This window comes from Gobius niger, assembly GCF_951799975.1.
Source record: "Gobius niger genome assembly, chromosome: 6".
In the NCBI taxonomy this organism is placed as follows: Eukaryota; Metazoa; Chordata; class Actinopteri; order Gobiiformes; family Gobiidae; genus Gobius; species Gobius niger.
Window position 1 is genome coordinate 5,193,346 of NC_136857.1, and position 24,341 is coordinate 5,217,686.

At 42.9% G+C, this 24,341-nt stretch overlaps 1 protein-coding gene across 1 annotated transcript in view; it reads left to right on the top strand.

Annotated features, from left to right (window-relative positions):
• The window catches only part of rbm38 (RNA binding motif protein 38), a 42,833-nt gene extending 20,813 nt beyond the window's left edge, over window positions 1-22,020 (top strand). Inside the window, exon 4 of the mRNA XM_079558848.1 lies at window positions 21,263-22,020. Within this exon, the coding sequence (XP_079414974.1) occupies window positions 21,263-21,614 (352 nt within the window). The 3' untranslated portion in view covers window positions 21,615-22,020. The remainder of the gene's footprint in view (window positions 1-21,262) is intronic.
• The last annotated feature ends 2,321 nt before the right edge of the window (window positions 22,021-24,341 follow it).

The window sequence follows — 24,341 nt, forward strand, 5'->3', positions numbered from 1 at the left end:
TCTCGTCCTGGTTCAGACCTGGATTGCGCTCGAACGTATCGGGCCTCGTGCTTGTCGTTAATGAACCAATATCAGTCCGTTTGATTTGGCCTCATGTTTCTGCTCCGTTACACGAGGCGCGCACTTCTGCATTTTCACTCATGGATGATTCCTCTGAGGCACCCAGCCATTCAGCCACAAACAGCCAGGCACAAACGTACATACAGAAACCAATTGTTGGAAATGGTAAATGCTGCAAAAATAAATGACTCCTCACGGTGCACCCTTCGGTTCTCCGGCCAGTTTCCTAAAGCTCCCAAAGAATCCGGAAGGTCCTGTCCCTTCAGGCTATAGCCCCCAGACTCTGGACTGAACTGCCCCTGTCCCTCTAGGTGGACTGATATGAGTTTGTCTTAGGCCGATGCCAATATGCACGGCAGATTTTCTAAATGTCTTGTCTATAATCCTGTGAAGGATGCTTCTAAACTGGAAAATGTGTCAGTGTTGAAGTGTGACAGCAGGGGGTGCTTCATCAGAGGCAGAGGCTGATTTATTCTGGACACTCATGTCGAGTAGGTTCTTCAGAGGGAGCTTGTTTTAAAGGGGGGGTATTATGCTTTTTTCAATCACATAGCACTATATCACACTACAATGATGACCAAACCTTCTGTCGGTCTGTTAAAGCAGTAAATTAGAATAACTGCCTTGTATAAAATTGCTCTCTCAAAATGGCTGTAGTGAATGTCTTGAAATAGGCCTCTGTCTCTTTAAGGCGAGACACTGCAGGTGAATAGGAAAAATAAATAAATGTAGAGATGTCAATTTGACACTTTTGCTGAACATCACAGATATAAATATGAGAAAAAAATGTATTGCATTTTTTCTGTCATTTTATGTTTGCTCTCGATTTACCGATCGATCTACGTTCAGGTGAGGGTGGGAACATGATCTCATGGTCATGAGATTTGGGTCATGACCGAAAGGACAAGATCGCGAATACAAGCGGCCGAAATGAGTTTCCTTCGCAGGGCCTCCGAGATCGGGTGAGGAGATCAGTTACCCGGGAGGAGCTCGGAGTAGAGTCGCTGCTCCTTCACGTCGAAAGGAGCAGCTGAGGTGGCTCGGGCATCTGTTCCGGATGCCTCCTGGTCGCCTCCCGCGGGAGGTGTTCCAGGCATGTCCTAGTGGGAAGAGGCCTCGTGGAAGACCCAGGACATGGTGGTGGGACTGTGTCTCCGAGCTGGCCTGGTGTCGCCTCGGGGTCAGAACAGCTGGAGGAGGAGTGTGTGGATCGGGACGTTTAGGGCATCTCTGCTGAGACTGCTGCCCCCGCGACCCGGCCCCGGATAAAGCGGAAGAAAATGGATGGATGGATGAATGGATTTTATGTTTTCACAAAAAAATAAGGCATTTTGAGCATTAAAATGGCCAAAATTGCCAATATTTTGGGCAACGAAATCAAAATAATGAATTGAGCCAGATTAAATGTTATGGTTTTATTTTATTGACATATTAGTAACTAAGATTTTTTCAGAGGGGATTTTGGATATTTTGTTTAGTTTTTCAATAAACTAATCATCAGTGAAAAAATCTGTAAAAACTCAAATTCTGCCTGTTTTTATGGTTTCAAAGTTGAATAAATCAGGCTAGGAATTAGATATTAAAAAATCTCTCCTCTGAAAGAACCTTCAAAATCTTGTTGTGTCTCAGCCTGTAAAGTTTGGAGTCTGTGGGAGCTTCTATAAGGGCTCAGGCTCTGCCCGAGTGCGGCTTCTCTCATTCAGAGAAAACCAGCCCTGAAGTTTTGTAGCGAGTGCTCATGCTCGGCCCGTTCTTCCACTTTTCCGCACCAGCGTCTCGTAGGAGGAAAAACACCATATTTGGGTGAGAGCGTCATCACGGGGCCCCTTAGCAGGACACGTGGATGTCAAATCTGTCAATATTAATGAATGAAAACCCGCGGGAAAGACGGCCTTTCTACGCGGCGCAGCAGCTACTTCCGGGTCGCCCCCACCTCGCAGACAAAACATCATAAAATAAACATCATGCGGGTGAGTTTTGTCATTTTTATATCTGACATGAAAACTAAGATGTAAAGGGAGGAAAATAGATAAAAATCTCCACTTTGACCACTGCGTGAAAAATCAATACTTTCACCTGCCGTGTCTCGCCTTAACTTTTTCTACTATACTTACTACTTACATGTACTTACTCACTTGTTTACTTACTTACCTACTTACTTACACCAATAGGAGTGCATGAGAACCTTCAACACACAGTGATACTATTGTACTGTGAGGATTGTAAATCATTACTGCTGCATCGCAATAATATTAATCGAATCCCTCCATCTTGCACCGCAGATCTTTTAAATCTGTTGCCCGTGCTGCTCCTGGGTGTTGTCGCTGTGGATAGTGCTGTATCCTTTAATTTGACACAGGGAAACTCTGGTGAGTCACTGCTGAGGCACAGGGGCTGATACACTGCCACAGAGGCAGATAAAGTCCCCTGTGCGAGTGCTCGGGACTTTTCACACAGCGCATACTTGACTCACATGTTTGGAGCCGTGTCTTTAGTCAGGGCTGGAGGATTCTGTGCCGCGCTCAGGGCCAAGAGAAGCCTTTGCTGACATTTGGAGCTGGGGTTGTGCAAAAAGGTGTGAAGAAGTATTTGTTGATTTCAGATTTTTATGATGAAGTCCATTTCTCACATCAGGGCAGGAGTCCGTGTTTCTCTGTTAATTTTACTGTAGGGAAATTCCTTAATGTGGATGATCAGATTCCGGGAGTGGCCTGTGCTGCACTCCCCTGTAGATAACAATAATGGTGTATTGAAACATCAAAATGTTGCAACACTGTGGCTGTATCCGAATGTCCACACTATTCCCTAACCCCTCATTCACTACATAGGCCCGCACTATATAGTCGACTATATAGTCACTGATTCTGTTAGCGATTTGGACACAAGCCACTACTTTCTCCACGCTGCGTGACGTTACGCGCGCTGACGTTTTTTGATCTGAATTTATTTATTGTTACAAACCTTTTTTTAATGAAACAGAACGACTGTTTTGGCACTTTTACAGGCGTTACTGTCATCACAAAAAAAGGAAGGAAAAAAATATATCACCCCAACGTGAGCTCAGAGACGCCGAAAGTCGGTCAGAGCCCGGTGTCCGGACACCAGCAGATTGAGTGACTACATCTGCTAAAAGTTTGCGAAACTCCGGGAATAAAGTATTTCTGCGATAAAGACCAGACTCATGAGACAGTGGAATATTTATGGATAAATACGAGTCATCCATCCATCCATCCATCCATCCATCCATCCATTTTCTTCCGCTTTATCCGGGGCCGGGTCGCGGGGGCAGCAGTCTCAGCAGAGATGCCCAAACTTCCCGATCCACACACACCTCCTCCAGCTGTTCTGACCCCGAGGCGACACCAGGCCAGCTCGGAGACATAGTCCCACCAGCGTGTCCTGGGTCTTCCACGAGGCCTTGTCCCACTAGGACATGCCTGGAACACCTCCCGCGGGAGGCGACCAGGAGGTATCTGAAATAGATGCCCGAGCCACCTCAGCTGGCTCCTTTCGACGTGAAGGAGCAGCGACTCTACTCCGAGCTCCTCCCGGGTAACTACGAGAAATACGAGTATACGAGTCAGATACGCTTTTATTTCACATGGATTTTACATGAATGACTTGGATTATTCGAGAAGAAGCTGTCGGTCATTTAACAGCCCAAGCTAAAGGTTAGCAGCTAACGTTAGCATCTTTTCACCGTAACCGTTTATATTTAGGTCAAACACACGACTGAAACAGCTGATTTACTTCAGTCGTGTTGTTTAGTTCAAAGACCCGTCTCTGTCAGGCTCTTCTCCGACTCTCGCAATGCATTGTGGTCTATATTGACCCGTTTAGTGACCATCGATGCTCACTACTTTTCGAGACGCATTGTGGGAAATTTCGAGTGCACTACTTTTTTCTCTCTGGACATTCGGACACCCCTACAAAATGGCGTGACCACTATATAGTCACTATATAGGGAATAGTGTGGACATTCGGATACAGCCTGTGTCTATTACAAACCACAGAATCATCTTTCATAAGTTTGTGTCTCAGTTGCTTAAATAAACTGAGGCGTTTGCTCATGTGCAAAACGAGTAGTACGTGCAGAAGTGGATCAGCAGCAGACTCACTAAAGCTTTTTTTATAACTCATGCAACACTCTCTCATTGACATAATTACAACATATACATATTTCTTGAGATAACACTACTGATAAATGCTCAACTTCTGCTGAAAGGAGAACTGAAGTTTAGGAGCCTCGACATCCTTTGCCCAGGGCTGGTTGTTGCTGAAAAGTCTAAAACTCTTCTTCAGGAGCAGATCTCGCAAACTCAAAGCAAACTCGTTTTATTTCATGCCTGGGATGATTGTTTTTCTTCCCTTCGCATTTCACGAGCTGCTGGCACATGCTTTGGTCCGACATAAACAAACGGCGCTGTGTGATGATGTCATCAGGCCACGCAGCTTGGTTTGCTTGGGCAGGTGTGAGGGCCGGCCAGCAGGGGGCAGGTGAGGCAGGGATGTCTCTCATAGAGGATTAGATTAGAAACTGTGCATATTTAATATAATTTGGACTTTTTTTTCACTGTCCAAAGAAAATATTTTGCTTTTTTTATTTAAAAGGACTATACGGAGTTTAAAAATGTTAAAATTATGTATTTTCCTTCCCCTGCATGTTCCAACAATGTCCTAATGTGTAGAATGAGCTCAGACCTGTTCACCACAACTGCCTCTAAAATCCTGCACTGTCACTCAAAAAGTTGTTACTTCGAGTCTGAAGTGCCGTCATGCGTCGAGCTTAATATAGAAGCTGCAGTTACGCGTATGACCTGAGGTGGCAGCAGTGAGTATAAAAATGACCAACTTGCATCTTGTCCAGGGGTAAAGTAAATTTCGCTGGGGGCCAAAATATATCGAGAGTATATCGCCGGGATCCATTAACAAAAGCTCCAGTAAAATATGTTTTGATTGGGAAAACACTATTGAGGAAACCTTTTTCAATAAATGAATAATAATGAGCCTGACAGGACTGTAACCTCGGCTTACACTTGTATTACACTTAACAAGCCTGTGTCACAAGTCTCTGCTACACTGTAGTCACTAGTCATTCACTTGGTGGTAAGCTACTATTGTAGCCACAGCCGCCCAGGTTCAGACTGTCCATTTACCACATGATTATAATGTGTTGCTTATATCCTGGTCTCTTCTGGGGTCAGTGCCCTCTGCTGGACACGTGTTTTTAAGCTGCCCCCTAGTGACTGGAGTGAGCATTCTGGCTATTTCTTTCAAAATCCATAACTCCACACCAGTGTTAATTTCGTCGACTAAAATATTTAGTCTTAATTTTAGTCAAAGTGATATTTTTGACGACTAAAATTGGACTAAAACTAAATTAAAAGTTTCTCATGAGACTAAAACTATGACTAAAATGTCCAGATATTTTAGTCGAAGTAAAATAAGACTAAATAAAAATGAAAGGGAGAGACTAAAATCATCCAAACTTCTATTGAGCGTCTGAAAGAGCCTCAGATCATATAAATCCTCTGCCAAAGGATCAGCTCTGAGCTTTGTTCATGTGGAGCAGCTCCATGAAGTCGAGGACCAAGATTAAATATGATTATAATGAATATTATAAATGCAAAGTCGACTAAATTAGTCTTAAATTTAGTCGACTAAATTTACTTGCAATTTTAGTCGACTAAAACTAGACTAAAATTGAAAAGTTTTTTTTAGACTAAATCTCGACTAAAATTAAATTACATTCTAGTCAAAACACTAAGACTAAAATAATATATGTTGTCAAAATTAACACTGCTCCACACAGGAATGGGCTAGAGACGTTTTTTTTTTACATGCTCAGGAACTTGTGCTCTATAAGGCAGGGACTGATTGAATCACGTGTCCCGGATTTGGCCCGTGGGCCGCCTGTTGGAGACCCCTGATCTAGTCCCTAAAAACAACAAATAATCATTTAGATAATCTCTAAATTTCAATTATTACTAAAATAACCGTGATTATTATTTTTTTCTGTAATAGAGCAGCCCTACTTTCAAATGGTAAATAAGGGGCAACACGCCCACAAAAAACAATATTCGATCTTCACCCTTACACTTTATTTTACACGACCGAACAAAATATTGTACAATGTAACATTGTAACATCTTGTACCTATGGAGTACATACACAAGGGTGTATGTAATAAGACAGGGTTAGGGTTTAAGGTCAGGGTTAGAGCTATGGTTTTATTTCATTATGTACCTTCACTACAAATACATATTTTTCCATTGTGTATCAACCCATAGGTACAAGTTAAGTAAGGATTAAACAACGAGGAGCCGTGCATTAGACGGTTATAATGCACGATACGGAGTCAAGAACACCACGACGCGCAGCGGAGTGGAGTTACTCCGCGAAGTGCATTATAACCGTATAATGCACGGCTCCTCGTTGTTTAATCCGCTTATACCATGGTCCCACAAACGTAACATTTATAATGAATGTTTTTTTCATTGACTAAAGTCACTAAATATGCCAGACTACGGGACTATTTCCTGTGGGTTATTAGCCGGTCACTAAAGGCTGGTCTCAGAGCGAGTCATTCTCCGCAGCTATTACGAGGATCTCAGTCAGGCTCAATGACACAACATCAGCACAGAATCACAACACAACAGGACTAACCCGGAAACACTTTTCCCTGGAAGTAAACACCGATATGCGGCACTCGTGGGCAGGAGTTGTTTCACTTTTACGCTGTTTAACCTGAAGCTAAAGCTAGCTAGCTCAACCAGCTCAACTGTTTATGGAAACAGCTGCGGTGGAGTCGCTCACACCTGGGCCCCACGAACTGAAACTTTTATGATTGAATTGTTGTTTTATGATTGTTTAAATGCAGGATCATTTTATGTACGCCTGAAAATGATGAATAGCCTTAACCGTTTTCAATAGAAATGGAAAGCTCATATTTTATCAACAGTAGCTAACCTAGCTGCTCACTCTCCTCTACTTCCCATTCATCAAACATTTTGTTTTGGCCAAAAACGTTGAAATTAACACAAAATCCATCTCATACGTTCTTGTCAGTCACTAATTACGCCTTTATCTGATTCAGCTGTGTCATGCGTTGCTATGGCGATGCCACAGCGGAGTGATATCCCAGTGATTTAACTACCGGACTACGTGTGCGGTTATACCAAAATAATGCACGCTTGTTAGCCCCCACCAGCCAATCAGAATCGAGTATTCACCCAGACCATGGTATAATACACATTGTTACAGCACATTGTACTAAATCTGTGAGGTACAATGCATCAAGGGTGTAAAATAAAGTGTCACCTCATCCTCTCTTCTCTTCTTCAAAGGGCTGAAAGTTGCTCAGTCCCAGGATGTAGGTGACGCCTTCAATCCCATCAGGTGTTGCAGATCAGTCACCAGGCAAACACAGCAAACTCCCCAAGACTGTGAGGGATATTTTCTGGTTAAAAAGTATTATTAAATGAAAAATGAATGAATTGAAATTGGATGTCTCGCAAATCACTCCTGACAATTCCTCAAGGCGCTAATGTCTGCCAAAGATAATTGATTTAGAGACAATGGTGAGTTCTTTTAGAATAAAAACACAGTGTGAAACCACATTTCCTCAATCACTTATCAACTTTGGATCTCGGCAAAATGTTTCAAAGTTGAGGCCGGAGGAGCTCTCAATATTTGAAGACCTATCGGCGCCGGTGACAGGTCTGACTCTTGTGGGCGCCTGAAAAGTCCATTAAAAACCTCAACCGTTCTGTGCTATTAATATTGCAGTCCTCAATTTGTGAATGAGTGATGAGGGAATTAGGGCTGACCCAGATGAGTCTCCGGATGAGAGATGAGGCTTCTGTGGCTGTTTAAAGGGCACATTTCACACGATTTGTGGCTTTTTTGGACTCCCTTTTATGGGCACTTTACAGTCAACTAAAACAATGTGTGAAATACCTGTGTGACGCTGGCAGTAGAGACAAATTAGCTAATGGTGATTGTTGCAAAAATCCTGTTTAAAAATCTCTGCTCCTTTTGTTGGTGTGAGTGATTGAGAGTGAGTTTATTTTCTCCCCCTTAAACCTCTTAACCCCCGCCTTAACCGAGCACATTCTCCCCAGTTCGGCTCTACCCAAATCTAAAAGCTTCTCGACTGGAGAGCAACAGTGCGACGCCTCATTTGAAAGCTAAGACCGACGAAACTGATCTTAACTTTTTTGTCTCATGGTTGCCACGTTTTTGTCACGTTTTCATTGCTTTTTAATTGCTTATTTTGCCCCATTTTTTATGTCACTTTTTGTTTTGCTTTTGTCAATGTTTTGTGTCACTTTTTTGTCACGCTTTTGTCATGTTTTTGTTGCTTTCTTTGTTTTGCGTTTTTGTCACATTTTTGTGTCAATTTTGTTGCTTTTTGTGGCTTTTTCGCCACCTTGTCGCCACGTTTTTGTCACTTTTCTGTTGCGCTCTTGTCAATGATTTGTGTCTCTTTTTTGTCAAGTTTTTGTTGCTTTTTGTTACATTTTTGTGTGACTTTTGTTGCTTTTTGGTCTCGCGGTCGTCGCGTTTTTGTCATTTTTTTTGCATTTTTGCGTCGCCTTTGGTTTTTTTTTGCCACGTTTTCGGGACGTTGCTTTCACTTTTTTGTTGCATTTTTGACGCTTTTTGTTTTGCTCTTGTCATTGTTTTGTGTCACTTTTTTGTCATGTTTTTGTTGCTTTTTGTTGGTTTTTTGCCACATTTTTTATGTCTCTTTTGTTGCTTTTTGTCACTTTTTGTTTTGCTTTTGTTGCTTTCTTTGTTTTGCCTTTTTGTCACATTTTTGTGTCAATTTTCTTGCTTTTTGTGGCTTTTTTGCCTCCTTGTCGCCACGTTTTTGTCACTTTTTTGTTGCATTTTTATCGCTTTTGGTTGCGCTTTTGTGTCTCTTTTTTGTCAAGTTTTTGTTGCTTTTTCATTGCTTTCTTTTGCTTTCTTTGTTTCGTTTTTGTCACATTTTTGTGTCACTTTTGTTGCTTTTCGGTCTCTTGGTCGTCGCGTTTTTGTCACGTTCTCATTGCTTTTTTTGTTGCATTTTTGCGTCGCCTTTGTTGTTTTTTGTGGCTTTTTTTGCCGCGTTTTCGTGACGTTTCTGTCACTTTTTTTGTTGCATTTTTGACGCTTTTTGTCTTGCTCTTGTCAATGTTTTTTGTCACTTTTTTGTCATGTTTTTGTTGCTTTTTAATTCCTTTTTTGCCACATTTTTGCGTTGCTTTTGTTGCTTCTTTTGACACTTTTTTTGTTGCTTTGTTTCTGCTTTTTCATTACCTTTTCATTGCTTTTCGTTGCTTTCTTTGTTGCGTTTTTGCCATGTTTTTGTCACTTATCGTGGCTGATTTGTTGCTTTTTCAATGCTTTTTTTCCATTGCTTTTGTGACACGTTTTTGCTGCGTTTTCGTCCTCCATGTGCTCGGTTCAGGCGGGGGTTAAGACGTTACAGCAAAATCAAAGCCGAGTGTCTCCACATTTGTGACCGAGCGTGAACTCTTCCACATCAGAATCCCGGGTGGTTTGAGGACAGGCTTTGGCAAAACTCCACACTGACAGGTTTACGTTGTGTTACTTCTTGACAGGATTTCTAAAGCGTGTTGAGGCCATGTATTCAGGCATATAAAGGATATATCTGTCCAGCTCAGACCCTTTTTCCTCTGGCTACATTTGTCTTTGGAAAGAGGATTCTGAAACTGACTGGAGTCATACCCATCACATCAGTGGCTGTCTGTTATCTTGTATTTCAATCGTTTATTTCCACATTTTTAAACAAGGAATGTCAAGTTTTTAGTTGCCTGGCTCTGAATTAGTCTGGTCACGGAGCAATTGGAGCAGTTTGAACGGGCGGGCCTAATGCGCACAGATTGTCAGTGAAATAAACCAATTAGCGATTAGCGGACAAGACGACAGCTGTGCAGCGAGTGACGTAACCTTCTCATTTCTCTGTGACGGTCGTGATTGGTTCGGCCTTAGCCGCCAATCAACAACTTGTTTACCGTGCGCGGCCAGACCCACTTTCTTTCATGCAGAAAGAAGGTGGGTGTGGTTTATCAGGCTAAGTTTTTAGTGCCTCAGTGATTGATTGCAGTGTTAATTTCGTCGACTAAAATATTTAGTCTTAATTTTAGTCAAAGTGTTAGTTTTGACGACTAAAATTGGACTAAAACTAAATTAAAAGTTTCTCATGAGACTAAAACTATGACTAAAATGTCCAGATATTTTAGTCGACTAAAATAAGACTAAATAAAAATGAAAGGAGAGACTAAAATCATCCAAACTTCTATTGAACGTCTGAAAGAGCCTCATATCATGTAAATTCACAGCCAAAGAATCAGCTCTGAGCTTTATCATGTGGAGAAGCTCCATGAAGCAGAGGAACAAGATTAAATATGATTATGATGAATATTATCAATGCAAAGTCGACTAAATTCGTCTTAAATTTAGTCGACTAAATTTACTTGCATTTTTAGTCGACTAAAACTAGATATTTTTTTGACTAAATTATTATTATTATTATTGACCTTTATTTAACCAGGATCGTCCCACTGAGATTAAGAATCTCTTTTTCAGGGGAGTCCTGGCCCCAGAGGGGAATCTATGGTACATGTTTTTAATGGTAGGGGAAGCCGGAGTACCCGGAGGAAACCTACGCAGACACGGGGAGAACATGCAAACTCCACAAAGACAGGCCCCGTCCAGGTGGGAATCGAACTGTCGAACGAACCGGATTGTGATTTCCCTGTTGCCAGTTCAATCATCGCTTCACAGTATCCGGTGTTTTCACTCAAACATCTAGAGCTTTGTCTTTGGTGAATGATTGTTTTCCTTCAGTAATGCGAAGTCTGTTGAACTGGAAAGCTCCTCGTTGTGCTGTGCGGTTCCCGGGGGACTGTGGCACCGCTGCCTCTGTCTCATAAACAACAAAACAGAAAAACCCCTGCTTAGCCATGAGCGACCAAATGTGGTTTTGAGGGGAATGACTTTAGTTTAGTGCAACATTTAAGGCTGAGGAGTCTTAAGTTAAAGTAAAAGCCCAGGGGGAAAAGAAGACAATAGGACATTCAATGATTTAAAGGGACAACACTGAGTTTAAAAATGTTAAAATTAACACACTACAATGATGACCAAACCTTCTGTTGGTCTGTAAATGCAGTACATTAGAATAACTGCCTTGTATAAAATAACTCTCTCAAAATGGCTGCAGTGAATGTCTTGAAATAGGCCTCTGTCTCTTTAAGAACCCCTGAGCCTTTCCGACACGCCCCCTCCACACGCTGTCTGTGGCATCAGTGGGGAGGGGGTTCTGCTGAGGAGCAGTGGTTGGTTACTCGGCTGGTGACGAAAGCTCGGAGGCGTCTCCAGGAGGTGGGGGCGTTCCTAGGAGGACTCGGGCAAACCTATCCCTAAAATGGCCGCCATCAGAGTTTTTACAGATTACTCAAAAATACGTGAATGTGCCAAGGCAACACTTCAGGCATGTTTTTAATGAGGGAATGACATGATAACATGACGTAAAGCTTGAAAAAGTCCATTTTGCATAATACCCCTCCTTTAATGCTGCCCCTGGACCCAACAGGCATCAGAGAAGCCCACAGTTGGAGAACCACTGCTCTTAAAAGTGAACCGAATCCTGACTGCTACAGATAAATGGCTAATCTCTCGCAGTCAGAGTGCATTATTTCATTATTTTTTGTCTTTGTTTCAGTCATCGGGGCTTTTGCACACGACAGAACAGGCCCTCAGGTGTAGAGTCTTTCACCCTGGGACCTCATTAGACAAGACGCCAATGTCACACAAAATGTAAAAATCAGACTGTGTTTTGCTCCACTGATAAAACAAAATATACATTTTTAGGCATAAAATGACATATTTTTGAATAGAAAAAAAACATTAAATTCACGCAATACAAAAAGGTTCTCATATTACTGTCAGTAATGTATAGAAGTTTGAAATTTATATTTAAATATACAAAAACTCCCTTTCTGCCAGCAGTGCTTCGCCTTCACATAACATAACATTTCACACAATAAATAAAATAAAATAAGAGGATTTATTTTGTTACATTCTGCATATTTCTAATGCTGTCAAATAAATGACAAGAACAAGCGTGTGTGCCGCTCACTTCAGACCTGACTGTGACGTTACTTGGAGCGGGTTCACCTCCAACCCGTTTCCATGGAGATGCCAAATATGACATTGAAATAGGTTATACCGTAAATGCTCTAACATAGGCCGAGGCCTTTATTTACTCAAGGGCATCTAGGACCAGGCCTTTATTGGAACCAGGCCACAATTAGAGACAGGCCTTTATTTCTATTTGAGCAAAACGGACGACCAGGAAAACGAAGAAAAACGAGATTTGTGTCCATTTGCACCTAAAATATTAGGTTCATTTATTAATGAATATTTCAAACCCTCTCCCAGCGGCTGGAACATTGACGCCTCTTATTTTGTCGGGACAACAGGAAGTGTTTCGTTGCTGTTAGCGGAGCTTTGACATCAGTGTCACTGCAGGTTTCTGTTTTGTTTTTACCGCGGACCGGATTATTTGTTGTTATCTTGTGTAAAAGGCGAGTTTAGACGGAGCGTTTGTGTTTGTGATCGATCATGAGACTGACCCGAGAGAAGACGAGACGCTCGCGCTGATCGGAGGAGTTATTTTGAGGCGTGGGACTGACCTGCACACGGAGCAGCTGGACGTGCTTTGAAGACGCGATGGAGACTTTATTAAAACCCTGGAGGGTCACACAACATTTGTTGCTCACCCTGTTTCCACATATAGTCACAGGAGGTTTTAAAAGTGGCTAAATCTGTGTCAAAGCTACGCTCAGATCAGCTCCTCCACAGCGTCCCCATTGGCCCGGGTTCCCGTTTGTTTACTTCCTGCCTCTGTTAGAGACCCGGCCACTAATGGAATACAGGCCAGTATTAGAGAATTTACGGTATCTTCATCCAAACCCATTCTTTGATTATCCACTGTAAAAAAAAAAGTGTCAGATTGGTCAGTAGGAGCATGTTTTGTATCGATGGCAACAGTAAAATCCCCAATGTTGCGCAGTGTGCCTTTAACCCATCCACCATATTTAAGATCAGAGAATGTTTTCGCCGGTCGCTCAGCCGCGCTCTGTTCTCTCCGCATTTGCTCGGCCTCATTTGTGTTTGTGCGAATCAAACGATGATCCATTCGCAGATCACCGGGAGCTGAAAGGTCAGTGCTGACGTTGACCTTCCCGTCAGTCACCCTCCCTCCAGCGCCGTGACCGAAGACGCGCTCCCTTTTGCCCCACTTCCCCCCTCTCTCCCTTTGCCTCTCTCCCAGTCCAACCCACTTTTATTGGCACTAAGTCTCCACAGCGCTGAAATTACAAAACAAAACTGACATGCAAGTGGCGTGAAATCAAGAATATGAAAATAATGTGTCAAAACATACTGACTAAATTAATCCGTTTATTCAGCTGTGTTTTTGATTGGGTCTTTAAAAAACTGAAGGAGCTGTTTTAATAAGCATTTCAAAGTTTTGTGCCGACGACAGCAAAGCCCTGGATGTGAGTGAGCCTCCTCCCCCCGTGTCCCTCCCCCTCTCGTCGTTTGACTGACTCATGTGGCCTATTAAAAGCGCGCTGTCCCGGGGCGCGAGGCCTACGACGGCCGATCCTTCACCTCTCAGCATCTTTCCCTCCACCTCCCCCTCCCACTCGGACCAGGCCACGAGCAGCTTTGACCTTTGACCCTGCTGCTGGGGCTCCAGCAATACGGCCGTTATTGTATTTGTAACGTAAAACTGAGGATGATCTCAAGGACTTTATACTCGAACTATAATGCATTGATTTGTTGCCCTTGAACCTTTGCTCTGTTTCTGTGTGGCCAAATTACAGTCACTAAATGTAATCTCTTTATATATGACTGTATTAACATAAGGATAGGACTAAAGCAAACTTTTTTTCATGGAGGGAAAGCATAAACCGGGTGAAGGGCCACAGATCAGGTCAGGCCGTGAAACCTTCGACTGGGTGGATTTAGCAGAGGTTTAAACCGTGCCCTAATCTTTATTTATGCTTCACAAACTAGGATTTTTTCTCGATGAAGACGTGCAACATTAAACATAAAAACATATATGAGGTTAGAATTATGAATAATTATTAAACTTTAAACTGCCCATCTCTGGTAGTTTGTGCTGATTCAGCAAGAAGCCTGGAGCCACCAAAAATTGGTCAGAAGGCTGTATTTGGTCAGCACTTTGGGCACCCCTGGACTGAAGGACTAAAGGAAATGCATTAAGGCATTTTTAGAGGATGAGCCTTTCCTCAACATAGCAGATATTGCCATGTGAATTGAATAAACTCTGTAATAGTATATTTGGACATCTCTATATTCTGCAACGAGCTGTTGTTTTTTTCACACAATAAGAAGCTATGGAGATTACTTAGATACAGTGAACTTTCAGTTCAGATGCATAGACTGTAAAAAATAATGGACGTCTTCTCCTCACTCCTCCCCATTTACCATAATGACCACGGTCGAGGGGGAATTCACGGAGGATTTACAGACTCCTCCTCCCCAGCTCTGACGAAGCATGTTCCTAAAAAGGACATAAGGGTGGGATCTTCATCGTAGACTCGGCCCTTGTGTGACGTGTTGCTCACGCAGCTCCAATGCTAACAGTCCGAGCCTCATTAAGTACGAGATTTCTAAAATTCTTCTTACGAAAACCAGTCTGGTTTCATAAATTGTGACTAACGTTATCTCAGGAGGAATATCTAGCCTAGTCTAGTGTTGACAAAATTGAAACCAGGCGTTAAAGTCATACCGCCTTTGCGATGCCCAATCCCGTCAGACCTTGGAAGCTAAGCAGGGAAGGGCCTGGTCGGTACTTGGTAACACCAGGAAGCCTAGCGAATGTAGTGAGTGAGTGAGTGAGTGAGTGGTTGGTGGTGGTCGGAAGGGCCGATGGCGCAGACTGGTTGCCTCGCTTCTGTCAGTCTACCCCAGGGCAGCTGTGGCTACAATAGTAGCTTACCACCACCAAGTATGGAATGAATGAATAATGCAATGTAAAGCGTCTTTGAGTGTCCAGAAAAGCGCTATATAAAACTGATGCATTATTATTATTATTATAAAGTTGTTTTTAAGGTGTCTAAACTCCAATGCTTTTCAATGGGGGCCTAGTGGCGATATGGAGGTACTACAGCAATGGCGGAGCAATGGCGGCCCCCAGGGTCGTGGTCATAAAGCAGAGCAGCCAGCGTCCATTGTTCAGATGTTATACCTTTGAGCATCAGCTCACACCAAATCCATCTGCTTTCAGTTCAGACTTTCCTTAAAACAGCGTTGTATAAACTCAAGTGCACTTTATGAATATGAAAGTGTCAACAGAATCCAAATACACATGTTCATTATCAGTGGCACAGTGGCTGATTGATCCGCACATGCATCACAGCAAGAAGAACCTGGGTTTGATTCTCGCTGTGAGACTTTCTGTGCTGAGTTTGCATGTTCTCCTCATGTCTGTGTACGTTTCCTCCGGGTTCGTTTTTTTTTTTGCACTGCAGCTGCCCTCTGTTTCTTACTGATCACTCCTCTGGCTTTATGGGTGTGGTTCAGTGTGCCGATATATAACCTGAACCATTATCCTGAACCTGAACCAGACCCTGTACATTTCTCTGGACTGTAAAACCAGTAAATACAAGTGTCACATTATCTTTGATTAAAATCAGAGCCTTGACGCTGCAGAGGCGACATCTGTTCAGCTATGTCTCTCGTTCATTACATGGGTACAGGCTTGGCTCTGCCGTCTCCTCGGTTGGGCACATGTGTCATTATGTGTGTATAGATGACCATGGAAGAGTGTGTGTGTTTGACAGCCAGAGATGAAGCTGAGTTCAGGGGCAGATCTGCTCCCTCTCTGTCACATCCGATCAGTCAGAGGAGCGCAGGCAGCAGGCGCACAGCCCTGGGAATGACACTGCGCTACAGCTGGAGAGAAGCACAAACAACACGCAGAAATGGGGTCCAATTATGTTTTTAAAGATATACTTATCCTTACCCTGGTTCAGTGTGTAAGTGAACAACACTGTTCTTAGGTCATTGGAGCCAGTCTCAGCCCAGACAGGTCAAGTTACACCGAACCTATGTTTTGGCAACACTGTCATTGAGTTAAACAGTTGCTGACGTCTCTTTGCTGTAATGCTGAGGATTTTTGCTTTATTTTGAAGCTGCAGTGTTTTAAAGATGTCGACACAAGTTCTTTTAGTAAATGAGTAAAAACTACAGAAATTGCACATTCAATAGCACGTGTAGAAGGCTAGGGATATTGAAGAATACCTCGAAGATCTTTTAACCTTCCTCTGGACATTTATACAATAATTTACCCATTCAGACCGAGCGGAAATCGAATACATGCCTCATGCAGCGAACTTACAGTGACTTGATGCAGGCTATTGTGTAAATACCACAGGAGTCGCTCTGTTTGTTTTGTCATCAGGGACTATTTTGGGGTAAGCACCAGCACAGGCCTCTGGACACAGATCACTCTCTACAGTTCACTTAGATTTCTACTGATGTAACAAGTCACTGTATGGCTCTGTGTGATGCTATGGGGTTGGTTTGGGTGTTTTAAAACAGGGCTACTTATTCTTTAGAAACGCTCCTGCCTACGTGCCTCTAGTGCAGACATTACTGAGGAAAGTAAATAACAAGAATTCGCACTTTATCTGCACTGAAACGCCTGAGTATTTCTTTCTGCTCTTGGGGTAGAAAATAAGGTTGAAAATCTCTGGCCCAGTGACCCCAAATTCTCAATATCACCCTCTCTTCGCCCGCACATGCTGCAAGTGGCCGCGCACGTGTGGATAAACTGTCATGTTCAGTTGTTTGCGCTGAAGTCGAGCGTAACCCACTTCCTCTGATGGGATCGCTGTTTGCTGCAGATGGAGCAGAGGCGTCCAGGTTAAGTGGGCCGCCTCAGGCACAGACTTGAGTGAGCGGAGAGGACAGGGCCTTTCTCTCATTATCACTGTAACTGGTGGCACAGAGGGGCTAATGGACTGCCTGCGTGTGGCAGTGGGTAATGCAGAGTGAGGATGTTGTAATGTTACATCTTAGCGTTGCAATTGTGGAAAGAAGTGACTGTTCTTTATGCCACAGTGCTCTCAAGAAATACAGGGGCTGCGTGCACTGCAAAAAGTGGATTCTAAGCAAGTAAAAAATGTCTTACTTTAAGAAATAAGTTCTTATTTTTCCCTAAAAAGTAATAATGTCTTGTGTAGCAAAGTTTTCTTGAGAAAAAAAATCTTGTTTTAGGAAATCAAGCCATTTCTTGTTCAGATATATATAAAAATAACATGCACATTTTTCGTGTAACAAGAAAGAAAAACTTTTTGAATCTTCTTCAGCTTTAGACAAAGAATATTTTTTCTTATTTTAGGAAACACTAAGATCACAACAACTCTTAATTTAAGAACTGATTCTCACAGAGAGATAATACATTCCATTCTTTAAAGTGGGCGGCTCGGTGGCACAGCGGTTAGAGCCTCAGCTTCACAGCTCGAAGGTCCTGGTTTTGATTCCCACCAGTACGGGGCTTTTCTGTGTGGAGCACAGAAAGGCATGTACAATAGGTGAATCCTCCAGCAGGTGATTCTTACCATCAGCCTGGCTCCACATCATGGAGATGGGTCCCCGGGCGCGGGCAATATTTTCCTTAAATATTAGTATTTATTAAAAACATTTTGCTCAAAAATGTGTGTAATTTAGAACATTTTGCTTAAATCAAGCAACATTTAAGTAAAATATCCCACAATGTTTCACTAAATAAGAATGTTTTCCTTAAATTATTCCATTTTCTGAGGACATGTTGCTTAATTCTAGCTATTTATTTGCTTAAATTTAGTGTTTCTTTCTTGTTTTATGATAAGAAAAATATTCTAGAAAAAAGACTTCGTAGCAAGAAAAAAATGCTCACCCCATAGGCAGAATTTTTTCCTTAAAACAAGACAAAACGTCTTGTTTTAAGATTTTTTTCCCTTGTTTTTAGTAGGGCACTTTTTGCAGTGTGCAACATATAAGAAAAGAAGGCTGTGTAGACTTTTAAGCTTCAACTTGAAAGATGTTTACAATATGTTGTGGCGTATTTTAAACGTTGGAAGAACGCGTGCTGGCTATGTGCAGGTGATTACTGTGAGAGAAAATAAGGTAACAGAGTATTGCAGATGTCCAGTCGGATATGCCAATCCATTTATTGTAGGCAACAAAATGATGAAATGAAAAGAACTTACAGTTTGGGTAATTTGATTAACACACAGCACACGCACGGTCAAAACCATTGGCCTCCATTACACCACACCTGGTGCTGGATTGGCGCACCCTTTAACCTTTTTGGGGTTAGAGCCTCCCAGAGCGCCCTCTACCTGAATTGGCTCCACCACAATATATGCAGTTTGCACAAAAAGAAGTGGTTACAAACTTTAAGAATAATAAAATAATAAATGAATCAAATATCTCTTTGTCTTGACAGTAAATGGAAAGAATAGTCAGGTTCTTTTAATCAAAGTGTGTGTTAGATCAGTGATTCTCAGCTGCTCTGGTGTTGAGACAAACCATCACCAGAAGATGACAAACCGTGACCCACATAAGAATTGACCTGCCATACATGAAGTGAAGTATTGCCTTTTCCCAGGGGGAGGGGGGAGGGGGGGTCTCGGTGGTGCAATGGTTAGCGCTCGTGCTTCACAGCGAGAAGGTCCAGGGTTTGACCCCGAGCCGGACGGGGACGTTCTGTGTGGAGTTCGCATGTTCTCACTGTGTCTGCGTAGGTTTCCCCCGAGTACTCTGGTTTCCCCCGAGTACTCAAAACATGTACAATGTTCATGTTCTATATATTTCACCATGGACCCGAGTTAACAGCTCTTTGAGTGACAGTGCAGGATTTTAGAGGCAGTTGTGGTGAACAGGTCTGAGCCTATATTCTACACATTAGGACATGGCTGGAACATGTAGGGGGAGGAAAATACTTACTTTTAACATTTTTAAACTTGGATTTACAAAGTTTACAGATTGTTTATGTAAGGATTAAACAACGAGGAGCCGTGCATTAGACGGTTATAATGCACGACGCGGAGTCGAGAACACCACGACACAGTGTTGTTCCTCCTGCATTATAACGTCTAATGCGGCTCCTCGTTGTTTAATCCGCTTATACCAGGGTCCCACAAACGTAACATTTATAATAAATGTTTTTTTCATTGACTAAACTCACTAAACGTGCCAGACTACGGGACTATTTTCTGTGGGTTATTAGCCGGTCACTGAAGGCTGGTCTCAGAGCGAGTCATTCTCCGCAGCTATTACGAGGATCTCAGTCAGGCTCAACGACACAACATCAGCACAGAATCACAACACAACAGGATTAACCCGGAAACACTTTTCCCTGGAAGTAAACACCGATATGCGGCACTCGTGGGCAGGAGTTATTTCACTTTTACGCTGTTTAACCTGAAGCTAGCTAGCTAGCTCAACCAGCTCAACTGTTTATGGAAACAGCTGCGGTGGAGTCGCTCACACCTGGGCCCCCCCAACTGAAACTTTTATGTTTGACTTTACTAATCCAGACAAATATGTTTAAATGCAGGATCATTTTATGTACGCCTGAAAATGATGAATAGCCTTAACCGTTTTCAATAGAAATGTAAAGCTCATGTGTTATTAACAGTAGCTAACCTAGCTGCTCACTCTCCTCTACAAACATTTAGGCTATCAAACGTTTTGTTTTGGCCAAAAACGTTGAAATTAACACAAAATCCATCTCATACGTTCCTGTCAGTCACTAATTACGCCTTTATCTGATTCAGCTGTGTCATGCGTTGCTATGGCGACACCACAGCGGAGTGATATCCCAGTGATTTAACTACCGGACTACGTGTGCGGTTATACCAAAATAATGCACCAGCCAATCAGAATCCAGTATTGACCCAGACCATGGTATAAAGATTGAATAAATCACTTGAGAAGGAAAAATCAAGGTGTGATGTAACAAAAGTTTCAGTATCAAAACTTCCATTTGAACATTTTTCTCTCGATCACTGACTTTTCTTTCATGTAATGTTTTTTAATGAAAATGTTTGACAAATACAAAATAAAATAAGACCAATACATGTGTGGCAGCTGAGTTGTACATGTATTGGTCCATTTTGCCACAATGTGAAGTGTTTCCAGCATATATCTCATGTAAGTTCATGAACATCCACTGGTCCAACCAATTAAAGGGGGGTATTATGCAAAATGGACTTTTTCAAGCTTTACATCATGTTATTATGTCACTCCCTCATTAAAAACATGCCTGAAGTGTTGCCTTGGCACATTCACGTATTTTTGAGTAATCTGTAAAAAACTCTGATGGCGGCCATTTTAGGGATAGGTTTGCCTGAGTCCTCCTAGGAACGCCCCCACCTCCTGGAGACGCCTCCGAGCTTTCGTCACCAGCCGAGTAACCAACCACTGCCCCTCAGCAGAGCCCCCTCCCCACTGATGCCACAGACAGCGTGTGGAGGGGGCGTGTCGGAAAGGCTCAGAGGTTCTTAAAGAGACAGAGGCCTATTTCAAGACATTCACTACAGCCATTTTGAGAGAGACATTTTATACAAGGCAGTTATTCTAATTTACTGCATTTACAGACCAGCAGAAGGTTTGGTCATCGTTGTAGTGTGATATAGACTGGTGCTATGTGATTGAAAAAAACATAATACCCCCTCTTTAACAACTAATGATAAAATAATGAGACAAATGTAGCTATTTAAATTTTGGTTTAAAAAAGGAAGATGTTTTTCAGCCCTTGAGTAAATCCTTAAACTCTTGAAAATCATGATATTATGTTTAATAAATTAGGTTTATTATGTCAGTACAAAGCTCTTTGTGTGTTGAAAGGCTCGGCTAATTAGTCTTATACACAGGGGACGTGGGCTATTTGAGGCAAAAGCAACACCGGGCTAATTGCTATTAAAGGAGGAGCTTTTACTCTATTCAGTTGGGACTTTGAGGACACAGACCTGGCGCAATCGTGAACAAAGCATCTGTCCGTTTGTTTACGCCAAACACACATCGTCGGCAGATCAGAACGTGCACAGATAATTAGTGAGCGCTGACGATTTGCACAGTGGTAACATTTTCTGTTTTCTTCCAGACTGGCGCAGCATTACCTTTACCCCCAGACCTTCATCCAGCCCAGCCTCCTGCTCCAGTCTCCGCTGAGCCCCACCACCGCCCTCGCTTCTCCCTACCTGGACTACAGCTCCCTCTACAGCGCCCCCTACGTCCAGGCCGCGGCGGAGCAGTACCCCTACGCCCCCTCCCCGTCGCCCGCCGCCGGCTACCTCAGCTACGCCCTCTCCCCCGGGACGACCGCCGCCGCCCTGACCGCCCAGACGAGCAGCCCGAGCGCCCTGCACCCTTCCCTGGCCTCTCTCGCCGGCATGTCCGCGCCCCCGACCGCTTTCCTCCACTACCCGCTGCACCAGCCGGACCGCCTGCAGTGAGAGGAACGTGAAAAAAGAAGAAAAAAAAACTGATGCCACCTTTGACGTCTTCAGAGTGGGACAGAAAGACACGCGGACGGGATTGTGATGTTCAAAAAGGGCTTCTCATGTGCACTCTGAACCTTTATATCAATGTTAAACTTTATGAAACTATTGTATGTTTTGTATCTGAATGTGTTTCCCAAGTTGTAGGACAATTTCTTCTATCTAATCCACTTTATTCTGCTACATTGACATTTATCGTGCTTGGTATCAGCTCTCCACATGCAAATGAATCCTGGAAGTGCATCTTTACCGGACTCGCACAGACGAAGCATCTCTCTGTTAGAGTCGTGCTGACTATTGCTGCCGTTTGGCTTTTTCGAAAGGCTCCTCACTGTGGCCAGCAGTGGGAGCTAGACTTCTAAAATGTCAGATTGCTGTTTTTCCTACATTATTTCAAAGCTGTGGTACCTGATCTTCCCAGTTGTTAGACTGTGAAAGTGGAGGATGGAGAGGTTTAAAGGAATAGGCCACCGTTTTTACATAGTGAGACATGTTCTTACCTTAGCTTTGACGAGTTCTTTAGGACCTGTCTGATCTTCACCCGTGCCTTCATTCAAGTAAACACAGCGCAGACGGCGTTAGCATTTAGCCTCTCCCTCTCTCCACTATAGCTCCAAAACTGGTCAGGATAGAAGCTACCAAGCTCTTCCACGTTTTCCCTATTTAAATATGGTTATGTGAAGTGTTCCACTACAAAGTATAATACACAAAATTAAACAATGTGGATTTTCTAAGCGGATAAAAGGGGGGAGTAGTTTGGCATCCGCACAGTAAAGTGAAGATTACTACGCGGATTTCGAACTACTCCTGATATTATTACGCCTTACAATATAGTCCCCCCTTTTATCCGCTTAGAAAATCCACATTGTTTAATTTTGTGTAATTATACTTTGTAGTGGAACACTTCACGTAACCATATTTAAATACGGAAAACGTGGAAGAGCTTGGTAGCTTCTATCTTGACCTGTTTTGGAGCTATAGTGGAGAGAGGGAGAGGCTAAATGCTAACGCCGTCTGCGCTGTGTTTACGTGACTGAAGGCACGGGGGAAGATCAGACAGGTCCTATAGAACTCGTCAAAGCTAAGGTAAGAACATGTCTCAGTATGTTATAAACGGTGGCCTATTCCTTTAAGAACAGGTTTCTTGCTCTCCCAGTCGCTTTCACACATCCTGGCATTTTACTAAATATGTGCATTCTCCAAGACGTGAAGCGAAGCTGGGCGGGCTGCCAACGAGCTGATTTACACCTTTATGTCCATATCCTGGATTGAAAAATGTGCTATATGTGCACAGTGGATTGTTACACTGCCTGACACAAAAAAAAACACACAAAAAACACCATGGATTTAACAAACTGTTCTGATCTAGGGCCGCTGCAGTTGGTCTAGGTTCAGCAACACGATGTGCCCAAAGAAGCTGAACATCCTGAATGACCAGGTTTCTGAATAGATTTCTTCTTGCCTGATGGCGCGAGGATATTCCAAGACGACGATACCAAGATTCCCCAGGCTCACATTTTGAAAGAGCGTTTCAGGAGCATGAGGTGGATCGGCCACAGAGTCCAGATCTTAAAGGAATAGGCCACCGTTTTTACATACTGAGATATGTTCTTACCTTAGCTTTGACGAGTTCTTTAGGACCTGTCTGATCTTCCCCCGTGCCTTCAATCACGTAAACACAGCGCAGACGACGTTAGCATTTAGTAATAATACCAGGAGTAGTTCGAAATCCGCGCAGTAATCTTCACTTTACTGTGCGGATGCCAAATTACTCCTGGTATTATTACGCCTTACAATATAGTTCCCCCTTTTATCCGCTTAGAAAATCCACATTGTTTAGTTTTGTGTAATTATACTTTGTAGTGAAACACTTCACGTAACAATATTTAAATAGGGAAAACGTGGAAGAGCTTGGTAGCTTCTATCTTGACCTGTTTTGGAGCTATAGAGGAGAGAGGGAGAGGCTAAATGCTAACGCTGTCTGCGCTGTGTTTACGTGACTGAAGGCACGGGTGAAGACCAGACAGGTCCTGAAGAACTCGTCAAAGCTAAGGTAAGAACATATCTCAGTATGTAAAAACGGTGGCCTATTCCTTTAAGAGGAGTCCTGGCCCCAGAGGGAAAATGTTTCAGTTGTAGGGGAAACTGGAGTACCTGGAGGAAACCTAGACACGGGGAGAACATGCAAACTCCACACATAAAGGCTCCGCCCAGGTGGGAATCGAACCCGGGACCTTCTTGCTGTGAAGCTCGAGCACGAACCGCTGCAGTGAAGACAAATATCTGCTTCCCATGTTGCTGTTGATGCACCAATTCATGGGTCTCACATTATATATTTTTCTTTCTTTGCTCAAAAGTCCTACGAATGAAGAAGTCCAGGCCTGAAAGTAATGTGACAGAAACCCATGAATAGATGGCGCTATTGAACAAACACTGGAGACCTGGACTCACTGGTATCCCTGTTTACCTTCCAAATTTCACTACCAATTATATTTATTGTACTATTATTTTCTCCTCTCTAATTTCCAGCTGGCAGGTTATTATAGTACGGTGATAATCACGGCGCATACTAAATTATGCAATTGTAATGCTACTGAAATGACTGAGGTAGACTGCACTGGTTTTATGTTGTAATTTTAGAGCTGGAACATTACTCAGCAAATCGTATACAAAGTTATTGTG